Below are 12,929 nucleotides of genomic sequence, written 5' to 3' on the forward strand. Positions count from 1 at the left end.
AAAAAGATTTTAAATACGTCCAATAATGATGGCTCATAGTGTCACCATCTTGATTTCTCTATCTTGAAGTAAACTTTGTTAAACTGAAGCAGACCTCTAAATATGAGTAGAAACTGCTTAATTATTACCTGTTACACTCCAGTGTCTCAAAAGTGAAATGCCACAGTTTCTGTATTTATTATAAACATTTTCATTCTTCTTTTTTATCCAAAGTTAAAATTAAGTGACTTCAACATATTTAAAAACATACATACTGTATATTTTAAAAAGCCACCAATGAATTTGGTATGTTTTATATATTTAAACACAAACATGGAAAGACAACAAAGAAGCCTTCACAAAAGATAAAGAACATAACTTATTGGCAATGCACACAGCATTTGCAGCAAGATTGGTCAATGTAGCTTATTGGTCAATGTCACACACACTTCATATTTTACAAGTACATTTACTAAACAATAACAATGCACTGTATATAAAGAAGAGAGGCTGTTTTCACAGCAGAGAGGTATGTTTAGGCAATTTTGGCTTCTGAAGAAAATGCAACATGAAAGTTTCTCAGAGGAATGCAGGCATCTTTGCGAGGAACAGTAAGCCAATGTTTGGACCTCCTTCTCAGCTCTAAGGCCTCAGAGCCAGCTGGGCCCTCTCCAGGATTTCTCTCTGGATGAGTGGGTAACCAGGGTGCTCAGTCAGAACCTGAGGGAATAATAATGTCAACTACATTATATCAGTATTATTACAGAAGTGCAGAAATCACAAGAACATACTGTAATTGACTAATTATATTAACTAACTAGAAAACCGATTGAGAAGAATGACATGTTTGTGTGTCTATGAAAATATAACAGTGGACCATACAAACCTTACGGCAAACATCTATTGCCTCTGTGAATCTCTTGAATTTCAGGTAATTGAAGGCAAGTCTGAAACCTGTATAAGCAAATGATGATATTACTTCAAAGCAGTGCCACTACTACTTCTACTACTACTACTACTACTATTACTACTACTACTACTACTACTACTACTCTACTACTACTAATAGTAACAATAATAATAATAATAATTTTTAAATAACTCACCCATTGCTGGGTTCACCCTGTTGGTATACTTCCAGGCTTGCTCATAGTAACCTATAGCATCTTTATAGGACTGCTCATTCTCCATGACAAATCCCAAATACTCAAACGCTTTACTACAAGACTGAAACACAAAGACAAAATTATTTGAATGTATTAATCTGCATGGCAGACACACATTTTGAACTTTCACAGCTAAAATCTGAAATGTATTTCCACTTGGGACAGTTAGCAAAGCAATTTTGGCACTTTCTCAAGGGTGCAAAAGCAGTGACCCACCGAGAACTCAAACGCAATAATGTATACTGATAATTCCAACACGCTATACACTATTCTGAAACCCAGGCAGGTCAGTAGAGTTAATACAGCAGAAGGGCAGTTCAGCACTTAACTAACATCCAGAATTGGATTAATGTTGAATAATAAGAACATTATCCACTCTGAAAACAGCAGTTTGTTTAGAGTTTAGAGAGGACTTGCACATCTGACTAGGAAATGCTCTTATTTAGTTGATTCAAACAGAAATCACATATATCTTTTTTCAGCCAGGACAACTCACATATTTAGATGAACTATTTTAATTGTGGAGTGCTTAGCATGTGGCAGGAAGGGAGCTATGCAACTGTTGGGCATTCTTTCAGCCCTGCTGCCAAAGGATGATATCACAGACAGCAGGGCTTGGTTTTCACTTACTCGAGACCTGACCTCAAAAGTGGGTAAACCATGGCCTCCCGGAACAGCTGCTTAGACTGATAAATCACACCGGTGTTTTTCCACACGGCATACAGATGCCATATTCACACTCAGGGCCTGAGACCTTGGCTGACATGACCTTTGCAGGGCTCTTGTTTGTTTGTCTTTGTGAACAGGGAGTGCCAAGGCACACAAAAGTATATCATTTGAAATGAAACTCAGTCATAATTTATAAAATAATCTATGACCCTGGCAGTGGTGTACTATATCCATGAGCAAACTACTGTTTGCTTGTAACTGAGAGGTGTGGGTGTGACACTGTACCATCAACCTATCGAGAGGACAATGTCTTGTTAAGTTCAGCATGGAGAAGTTTATCTGACAGTGTTCCCCTTAATAGACCGGACACTCGCCTTGTTGTAGAGGAGGCAGCGCTTCAAGAGCTCCGTAGCGATGTCATATTTTCCGGACTTGATGTAAATGTCAGCCAGGAGAAGCCAGCTTCTCTCCAGCTCCTCTGCGTTGCCCTCGCTCCACTCCGCCTTCGAGAGTCTCTTCAGCTGGTTCCTGGCCCTGGGCGCCTGTCTGAGGATCATAAAGGCCTGGGCCATTGCCAGAAGATATGGCACATTGTTCTCCTGGAAGAAAACACAGGTTGTCACCTGTGAAAACATCTGCACCACAGCCAGAAGAGAAAATTATTTCTGCCAAACTACTGTAGTCCCATACTTAGAGAACCTCGAGTAGATAGAAAGACAAAGGGGTGCCATATGATAGCATTCAATGCTGTTTAAATATTAACTACTGTACATACAGTATAATGTTACAACGCAGAAGCATTTGAGTGCATTTAAGACAACCTCAGTTAGATACAAAGTCAACTGGAATAATGAAATACTCCATAATATAAAGAAGGAATAAAATATAAATGCTGACTGACAAAAGGCTGCCTACAGCTACCTATCGAAATTATGCAATGGTGTCAACTTCTCATTTTAGATACTGTAAAGCATATGGATAAATAGTCTAATCCCCAATTGCTGGAAGACAATTTTTACCAGTGAAGAGGCCATTTCAGTGAAAGCAGCCAGAGCCCTCTCCACTTGTTTGGGCTCTTTGGTAGCCATCAGACAGCGGTTGTAAAGCAGCAGGGCTTTCTCCTCCCCTTCTTTGGTGCGGGGATGGTACTCCTTCAGCAGGTTCTGAGCCGTGCTCACTCCCAAGGGCTCGGACTCCCTTCTGCCATTGATACAATGACTCATCAAAGAGGAACATCCACCAGCTCTTCGGTTCATACAATTCACTACCCACAATCTTGATGCAGAATTCATACATATGACCATTTGGTCACCAGTTCACACCATTGAACCACTAACACGAGCGATGAACAGCCCAGATCACAGGGCAGAAATTTCAAGGCTTCTCTACTAAACCAGGTTCCATGCAGGTTACACTGCTACATGCTAATATGCCATTCGCCACTGATGTTCTCTTCTTACTTCAGACCACCTACCTCCACTCCTCCTGAGCTACCTCAAACAGCTCCCCCCCGACGGTGTCGCAGTCTGGGTTGAGACAGATCTCGATCATGTGGTGTACTGCCCCTTCGCTCCAGTCTGTGTCTCTCCGGGCCTTGTTGAAGTGCATCAAAGCTTCATTTACCTGTCCCATGTGCCTGAAGGCAAAAATCAAAGCCATAAAACAAACAGTTCTGTTTATTTCATTTTCTAAATACATGGACTTTAGATACCGGGATGATTGAAACGAACCAACAGTACAGGCCCTTGCAGAAGTTATATCCTGGCTCCATGGTGGCCCTGGGACAGTGTTTTGTACACCTTTCAAAGTAGGCTGGTGCATCATCAAGCTTTCCAGTTCTTCTCAACAAGTTTATAAACTTGGCCAAAACAAAGTAGTTGTCTGTTAAATAGAATGATTTTTGACTTAGGACACCACGTACCAAAAGACTCACTGAATTATAGACAGATTTTGGCTTCCTTTCAACATCAATGCTTGATGATGTAAGATGGATACTGTGAGCAGTGCTAACCCAAAAGCTTTACAGTTAAACTGTCATGTATGGTAGAGATGTTTAGCTAGAAACAGGGCTCTGTTGTACCTGGGGTTCGCTCTATTAGTTGTGTAAATTGCTGGATTGCACCATTATAGTCTCTTCTTCGAAACAACAGATCAGCCATCAGCTACACAGAATGAAGAATAAAACAATTTCAATTAATTAAGGACATCTGAGAGTTATACTTCTGTGGAATATTATGCATCGAATGTTATGATCCGGAAAGCAACATAGCAACAGCTATAAATATCCTGATGAAAGGTCAATACCATTGCTGCCTCTCCATTGTAATCCTGGTTCTTTAGCAACACCTCGCACTGCTGATAACAGGACTCCATGTTGCCCTGCTCCAGGCGTAAATGAGCCAACTCGAGTATTATCTGAGAATATACAGCACAAGAACATATACAGTACCAACTTCTGACCCCAATTCCTGAAATACATACAATCCTTCTGCGGCCACAAGTGTAATGTTACTACTACTTTATTGCCATTCCACAATTAGTTTAGTCCCGGATAGATCACGTGGTAGAGTGTGGTGCTAGCATTTGGTCAATAGAATAAGCTTCCAACGAGACTATGCTGAAACCCTAGGACAAAATGGAGAAGAACTTCAGACTGACTGATGAAAATCTTCAGACTCATGTACATGCACGTGCCTCATGAGAGGGAGGCAGACCAATGGCTGACCTTTTGGTCTTCATCACAGTATGACAGGGCTTCTTTGTAGGACTTCTTGGCCTTATCATACTCCCGCTGCGAGCGCCACAGCTGGCCGATCTGATGGCAGATGGACGCCGCCACCATCTTTTGCTCCTGAAAATCTTCCGGCTGCTCCAGTGGGAGACGCCTCATAACCCTCATCTGAATATTGTAGGCCTTTCAGGAAGCAACCAATGTCACACCTTGAGATCTTATGGCAACACATCAGTATTATTAAATATATATACGTATTAACTATGTATTCTACTTATCGTATTCAAACCGACCAAATGATTACACAAGATCTAATTGAAGGTAAATGAGAACAAGTCACTCTTGGCTGCATTATTATAACATTTATCTAACCTTCTCCAATGTGTCCATGGAAATAGATCCACACCTCTTGTCAATTTTAGACAGTAAGAGCAAGTACTTTACATCATTCATCATGGTTGACAAGTCAGTTGCTGAAAAAAAGAAAACTCAGCAATTACAGTAATGAAACAGCAGTGCATGCATTACAGTATAACAATAGATTAATTTTTACTTTCAGACACATTGTTACAAATATTTATTTTTTAATTATTGGTCTTCTGCTGCTGTAGCCTATATGTTTTATTTCGTAATTCCATCAATTGTAAGAATTGCTGTGCTATTGAACACATTAGTCTCTTTTGCCGTCATATGTATAATTGCATCATAGGTTGTAGTTCACATGTGCACCTTAACCTCATTGTAATGTCTGGTGACTGAGCCCATATAAAGTTGCTCGCAAATCTATTTCATATATAATTTACCTGGGTCATGGTCCAAGGCTTGGTTGAGAATTTTTGTGGCTTTCTCATATTGTTTCATTTTCAGAAGAAGCTCGGCCAAGTCGTTACGCAGGAAATCCTGTCCACTGATCTTAAGGGCAGCTTCGTAATAGTTAATTGCCTGAAAGATTTTGAGTGTGGCACCAATCAATGAGAGGCAGCATGCATGGCGGCATCCTGTATGGCTCACGCAGGAGAAGGGGGTAATCACAATTCATCTATACACCAGCAATAGAATAATTAGTTGTGCATAGATTTCCATTGAAAATACGGCATATATCACCCTTCCTGACACTTACTTGGTTGTACTGATGAGTCTTTACAAATGCTTGCCCAATCTTTCTTGCCAAGTTTCCATCTCTGCCAGTCTTTTTCAGTGCTGCCTGATAAACCTCAATGGCCTTTTCTGGCTGAAAAAAAATAAGCATAAAATTAAAACCATCCGACAGTTGATAGTAAGGGTAGATCAGGTACATATATTATTTGCACAGGAATGTACTTCCGGTGGACATATCATGTAGAAATCAGCTGGAGCCACCTATGGACACATTTATCAGATGTAAGTTTAGGGTATAGGGTAGGGTTGTATGTTCTGTACATTGATTAGGAGTTTTATACCTCTTCGATTCTCATGTATGCATCACCCAGTAGAACACTAGAGTGTGGCCCGGGCACATCCTCACATAGTTCCCTGAAACAGAAAACATACAGCATCAGAGAGCTACTGGAAGGATGAGTGGATGGTCCAATGTTCTCCACATCTGATGACGTTTCACAATGGATGGATCTTTACAAGAGCAGCAGCAGTTTAAAAACCCTTTTTGTGCAAAGGCATTGTTTAGAAATTAAATAAAGATAATAATATAGTCCAGTGTGTTTGTGATAGAGAGAGAAAGAGAAAGAGAGAGAGAGTGTGTGTGCAAAACATTTTCAAAAAGTCCCACTTTACCTGTAGCATCCAATGTACAGTTGTCTGTCCTTTCTTTTCTCCAGGTATATTTTGGCTATCTTTTGTTTGGCCTCTGCGTAATGCTGCTGGTCGGGGGTGATACCGCGCAGTACAGTCAGAGCTGTATCAATGTCCTCTTTGGCCAGAGCCAGGTCCACATTGGCCAGCGTGACCTGGATCTCCTCTGGCGTCCCGGTGAAGTTCAAAATGGCATCCTGCATTACCTTTGTAGCTTCATGCTGATGGAAAAAAATTATCCTGAAAAAGTGACACTGAAGTGCAGCATGTCTATAAATGTTCATACAACGCTTTTGCCCAGTTGCCCAGCCCAATTTCAATTCCAATATGCTGTGGTAAGCAGCTAAAATAATAACTTTGTCAATGTCCAAATATGTATGGCCCTGGCTAGAATTTTTGCAAGCCTATGTGTCCATTCCCATGCCAATAGGGCATGACGACTTCATAACCACAAATCGTAAGAGATGCAGACTTTTAAGTACCTGTTCCCCATTCAGCCGCAGTGCCTCAGCCAGCTCCAAGTATGCTGACACTCGGTCACTATTGCTGATAGACGCCTCCTTCCCCTTCGTCTCTCTTCTCATTCCAGGAAGACTCATCACCATTTTCAGGGTCTGGGTGGCTTCTGCATGCTCCCCCATCTTCTTCAAGGCCCGAGCTTTGATCAAGTGATACTGAGGTAGCTCCCGTACCTAAGTGAAGTCAAAGCGACAGCAAGGAAGAGAAAGACAGAAGCTTATAAATTTCAAAAACGGATTGCACTCCAGAAACACACAGCAACACACTTTGATAAATATGCAGTGACCAACTTAATGTAGCTAACCCATACTGTACCTATTCCACAATTTATGAGTCTTATTATCATAAACATTTCTGGAACAGATATTGGCTATAGAAGCCAACAGTGTATTATTAATTCAACTGCTTTATTTTACTTCCATATTCACAGCAGGTCAGAACTTGATTCATAAACATATGCACATGAAATGATTGTTTAATCATTGTAAACTGCAGATAAAATGTAACAGCTTTTCACAATATTGAATATATTTTGCTGGATTTCACTCAATAATGTGTACAGTATACTGTAGCCATTATTCAATGATAAGCAATTATATTTCTCTCTAGCCTTTATTTTGTATGTCCGATGTGTGCAGGTTGTAATGCAACATTCTTGCATTACAAATTACACATAAGCACATGCACGACCACACACATGTACGTGAATACAAAAGTAACAATAGAGGTATAGGAGTGGACTCACCTGAAAGTTGTGGCTCACCCCTGTCTCCAGGGACTGTAGGCACTTCTTGAACTCTTCCACAGAGAGGTAAATATGTGCTTGGAGTAGGTGGACATCTGCAACTGTTGGGTCCAGCTCCAAGCAGCGTGTTATAAAAACCTGAGCAGACGTGAAGTCGCCTGAAAAGACAGGGGGTTTGAGAATGGTATGAGGAATCTTTGTAGGTACCCAGACTAAAAACTGAAAGCCCAAACTAAATAGACCTCACAAGACTGAACAAAGCTTGTGGCAAAAGCATAGTTCTGATTAAATTAAAGCAAGGCAGTTGCCTGGAGCAGCCAATCATTTGATCTATACACTTTTACAAACTTTTTTTCTCAACCCTGTGACACATATAATCAGGAAATGGCCCTGGCCATTCTTAACCATACCTGACATAGATTTCACCTTGGCCATGAGGTAGGCTCCAGGTAAAATTCCAGGAGCGGTTCTGACCACAGGCTCTAAGATCATGGCAGAGTGCATCAGCCCGAATGACAACGGTTGACCAACAGTACGAGGCTGTCAATAAGATGGAACAAAACAAGTGTCATGGTGATATATGATACTGTATAATCACGTCAATCGCACAGCTGTGTAGTTTCCATTGGATAAACATAGGCACCATGAAAAGGAATGTCTGACAATTTAACTGCTATGACCTATAACTTTGAATTTGCCAGTTTTTGATCATTCCATTGGCTATGCCACACCAATCATTCCCCAGATCAGTGTTGTTATGTTTACCTGACAAACAGCCAGGTTTGTCTTCACCACATCAAAAAGGAAGGTGGGATTGAGTTTCTCAAAGTACTCCACGCCTAGAGGCAGTCCCTGGATGGCGGAGAAATGAAGCTCAGCAGCCTCCTTCAGGAGAACGCTCACAACTGCCTGGTTTTCTCCTCTCTTGCAGGCTAACATGCCTTGGATAAAGGCCAGCTCCTGCCAATCAAGATAGTGTACATTACCAAAAAAAAGATTTTCCTGTGATGAAATGCTCAATGGGATTTTTTTGGGGAAAACCAAGTAAGTAGCCACGCTCAGCATGGCACATCCTGCATAGTGATAGACAGAGAGGAGTGTTACCACTGACTGGCCAATGGACTGCTGAATTTCTCCCAGGAACTCCAACTGTTGTGCTGCCTCTTCAAGCTGCCCCTGCAACAGCTGGCAATGGATTACACCTGCGGGTATAAGTTACACTTGACACTAGCACACCAGGAAGTGGACAATGAGGCGACAATGGTGAGGTTGAATGTAGCATATTACAGCTGCCTGTGAGATACTGAGTAGGCAGTACCTGACAGCAACATTAATCTGCAGCACTCGCAAAAGGTACCTGCCAGGGCTGTCACACTGCTTCCATCCAGTTTAATGGCATTGGAATACCATCTTGCAGCATCTTTATACTTGTTTTGAAGGATAAGCAGGTAGCCAACTTCATTGGCTATATCAGCATCGGCTGGACACTTGGCAAAGGCACGCTCCACAAACTGGCACAAAGTCTGCAGGATTTCTGAGTGGTTTCCACACTAAAGCCAGAAAAGGATATGTTGAAACACTTTTATATTTGAATGCATTTTACACAAAATGCTCCATAAAAAACTTTGAAATACATGTGCATAATATAAGTCAATTACGTGCATAAAACAGTAGACTGAGGGTATTGATATGAAATCAGATGTAGCAGTTCCCTGTTACATTCTGTTCCACCTGCTCCATGGAAACATGACTCAAGGGACTAGGAAACTGTCATAAGGGAACAGTCTCAGCAAGCCTCTGTTTAGTCAAGCAGGGTTTGGGAAACTAGGTTAACTTCAGCACAGAAGGCAGTAGCCTAGAAATCTGTGTGTACAGAAATGCACTTAACGTACCAAGCATAAAATGTCATGTTTGGATTTTCACACTGAATTCCCAGCTCAACCTGGTGCTGGCTTAGGGATATTATATTTATATGACATAGGCATGCATATAATATTATATATACAGTGGAGTCCGCAAGTAGGCTATTTTGATTGAGTACACCTGATTAATCAGAAATAGCTGAGAATTAATCAGAAATAACTGTCCAGTTAAGTAATTCCCACACGGATCACCCGATATGGATGTAAATACCCTGAAATTAAAGGTGACCATCTGCACTTTAACCTCATATGCATATTCAGTTAAAAACTAATGTACTGGAGGCAAAAGAACAGAAATTGTACCACTGACTAAATACTTACGATATAAGGATTCTATATGCAGAAAATTCTTTATATTTTACTGAGCAAAATATTCCTTTATGAAATGTTGATTTATTCATTGCCTGGTCTGAATAAACAGTGCTTACCAATCTGCTGATTGCCTTTGTAAAATTGACATGAAGCCCTGGTGTGCATGGCTCTGTAATCTCCAAGGCACCGAGAAGTGCTTGAAGATGCTCCTGTGCCTAGAGGATTGAAGACAAAAGCGAGCAATTAGGTTTCCAGCTACTCATCTGGAAAGAAAAGTGGAAGAATGACGCTAATCAGCGAAGGAAGCCTCTTGAATTTTTGAGCTGATTCAAACATTTTGTTTTTTTGATTTCATGTGTGCCTTTACCTTGATTAGGTCACCGTCTTTCACTATCGCATGGATCACCATTATCTGAAGAGCCTTCAAATCACGCCCATCTTGTTTCAAACATCTGCAGAGGAGGAAAAAAACAGCTGAACATGAGATGAAAAAGAAGTATATTACATTATATTGTTACATTTTATATTGAAGAATGGTCCCAAGAACAAAAAGGTTTGATTAAATGCACAACAGCAAGGCACAGAAAGTCCAGACTATCTTTGCTCTCCTTTTCTTAAGTAAATATGACTATATAATGCTTAATGAAGGTATATTCCTGGTATATTGCTATAGAACTACACAGATCAACTGACCGGGAAGCAGCATCAAGGGTCTGTTCCCAGTCTTGTTGGGCCAGAAACAGATTCATCTTGATGGTCAGAGCTGGCAGGAAATCAGGCTGGGAAGCAATAATCTGGTTCACTTCCTCGAGGGCACCAGAAAAGTTCTGTTTCCTCATGAAGTATTTCACCTGCAAAACAACATTTGATCTACAATGAGTCCACAAATTGTATTTTGTCATTGTGCAAGGGCCTGAACTGGATATTAAACCAGATAATAAATAATGTAATGTAATGTCATCTAAAACATGTCTTTGTGATCTGTTCAGTCCAACACCTGCTATGTGAATTGTTGAAGGCTATTCAAATATGTACAAATAAATCAGTAGCAGGATGATTTAAAAAAGTGAGCAGTCTCAAACAATACCTTTCCCATCAGACCAAATACACACTTGGAGTCCTGCAGCCCACTCTCGAAGTATCGGATAGCCTTGTTTCTGTTTTGCTCAATCTCAGAACTGAGCTCAATCCATCCCTTCAGAATTAGCCCCTGTACAGAACGATATCATTGTTTTCATTTTATTTGATTATAATATGATTCTTCAATTTGAGGGTTTAGAAGATACTTTAACTCATTATCTGCATGTAGTATGTCCAAGTAAACACCCAGATAGGCTGGGTATTGAGATCTATCCACAAATAGCCTAATGGTTTGGGGGAAATATCTTCTAGTTATACTTCTTCGATTGTTGTTGGAAATTAAAAAAGGAGCTAAAAAAGACAGTTATTGATTTAATTTAAATAATTAAAAATAAATACAACAGAATGTTTGTCCAGGATTGAGAAAATCTTGTGCAAAGCCTAATATGTTGCAGCACGTATTTTATAAAGGATCAGTTATAAAATGACTGTCAAAATAACATAAATATTTGTAAATCATTCATATAACCTCTTTTGAAGAACTGGACATCTTCAGCATTCTGTCAATGTAGTCCTTGGCCTTGTCACCACGGCCCATTAGCCAAAGGAACATGGCTGCATAATAGAGGGCTTTGTCTCCAGCAGTCTTCCGATTCAACTTCAGCTGAGAATCCAGCTCTTCCACAGCATCTCGATCTTGAAAGAGTGGAAATAAGTTGTTTTACCACCACAAACCCATAGTAGCTGCGTCCCGCCTTGAAGTATGGAAAAATATTCCAGCCATTTGACTGTTGGTCTAAAATTATGCCCTGTTTACATTTACTCAATTATCAAAGTCATGGCCTACAATGTATTGAGAAGCTGTAGTCTGTATGGCACATTAACTTCCTAATATTACAGGAAAATGTATGACAGTGTAGTGTCTAGGGCTATTTTATTTTTCTGACTGAATGTAGACTACTACTGTAGTTAGATGCCAACTCACCAACAGTTTCACACTGTCTGTGTGCATAGATAAGAGCCATGATAGAGCACAACGAGACATCTGATTTGTCCCTTACTTGCTCCAGCTCTCTCATAGCCTCTTGAACACGACCTACAATGGACCAATCAGAGAGTCATTCCAGTCTTCATATCTGCACTGATGATTGAAAAATTGCTTCTAGCAAAATCTTGTCAGATTCCAACTAGGTCATCACTGTAGTCACATTTTGAAGCATGCAATAGTCTACAATACAACATAGTTTGCAATATATATTGTGCAATTTATAGAAGGACACTGCGTGGAACTGTTAATGCGTAGTTATTTGCAAAGATAACATTATGAAAAAAATAGCTAGGTATTATATTGGCTAGTCTTGATGTAGCCTAGATGTTACCTTCCATCAAAATTCCATGGGCTTTGAAAAACAGCAGAACAGGATCAGCATTGTACATTTTTAAATGCTCCACAGTGGTCAGTATGGTTTGATGGTAGTATTTCTCTGTGAAATAGTACGCAATTGAAGCCTGAAATGATACAAAAAAAATTGTTAATTATAAATTAATTATATAATTAAAAAATGCTAACCCTTCGCTATTCTTACTTTAAAACATTCTTATTCATACAGCATATAAAGTTAGATTAACTAGTTAGATTAACGCCAAGCAGCAAGCAAGATGCATCTAGTAACTACTGCAAGTAACGTTAGCTAACTTATCTAACATTGGAAACTTGGTTAACGTTATATTTTAAAAAGTCAGAACTTGCTCCGTTTATATTGAACTTACTAAACTGGAGGAATCACGTTCTGTCATGTTCCGTTTTATTGTATATTTGAACCGACTGTTCTGACACGTTAATAATGGCTCGAAATAATATTGCAATTAGACAGCTACCACGCTAAATTTACAGTTTCTGTGATTCACTGTCTCTAAGTTTGGCGTCTCTGGTTGCTACACAACCTCTGGGCAGGGTAGCGCAAGGATTATTAATCAAACACAGTAAACCCCAAACACCAACCTTCTTCATTCCCATC

The 12,929-nt window shown here is 40.1% G+C and overlaps 1 protein-coding gene across 1 annotated transcript; it reads right to left on the reverse strand.

Annotated features, from left to right (window-relative positions):
- Positions 1-585: 585 nt before the first annotated feature.
- ttc21a (tetratricopeptide repeat domain 21A) lies at positions 586-12,928 on the reverse strand. Its single transcript, XM_061238995.1, is given in 30 exon segments — positions 586-699; positions 866-933; positions 1,086-1,206; positions 2,189-2,413; positions 2,834-3,032; positions 3,295-3,450; positions 3,545-3,695; positions 3,895-3,976; positions 4,119-4,229; positions 4,540-4,754; positions 4,850-4,856; positions 4,918-5,018; positions 5,349-5,487; positions 5,666-5,776; positions 5,985-6,057; positions 6,316-6,554; positions 6,816-7,025; positions 7,598-7,755; positions 8,008-8,137; positions 8,363-8,557; positions 8,702-8,799; positions 8,955-9,147; positions 9,948-10,046; positions 10,199-10,283; positions 10,525-10,682; positions 10,919-11,041; positions 11,441-11,607; positions 11,897-12,007; positions 12,291-12,420; positions 12,914-12,928. Coding segments are annotated over 30 exon segments (3,948 nt in total). The 3' UTR covers positions 586-621.
- Between the last annotated feature and the right edge of the window lies 1 nt (position 12,929).

This window comes from Conger conger, chromosome 4 (assembly GCF_963514075.1).
Source record: "Conger conger chromosome 4, fConCon1.1, whole genome shotgun sequence".
Taxonomy (NCBI): Eukaryota; Metazoa; Chordata; class Actinopteri; order Anguilliformes; family Congridae; genus Conger; species Conger conger.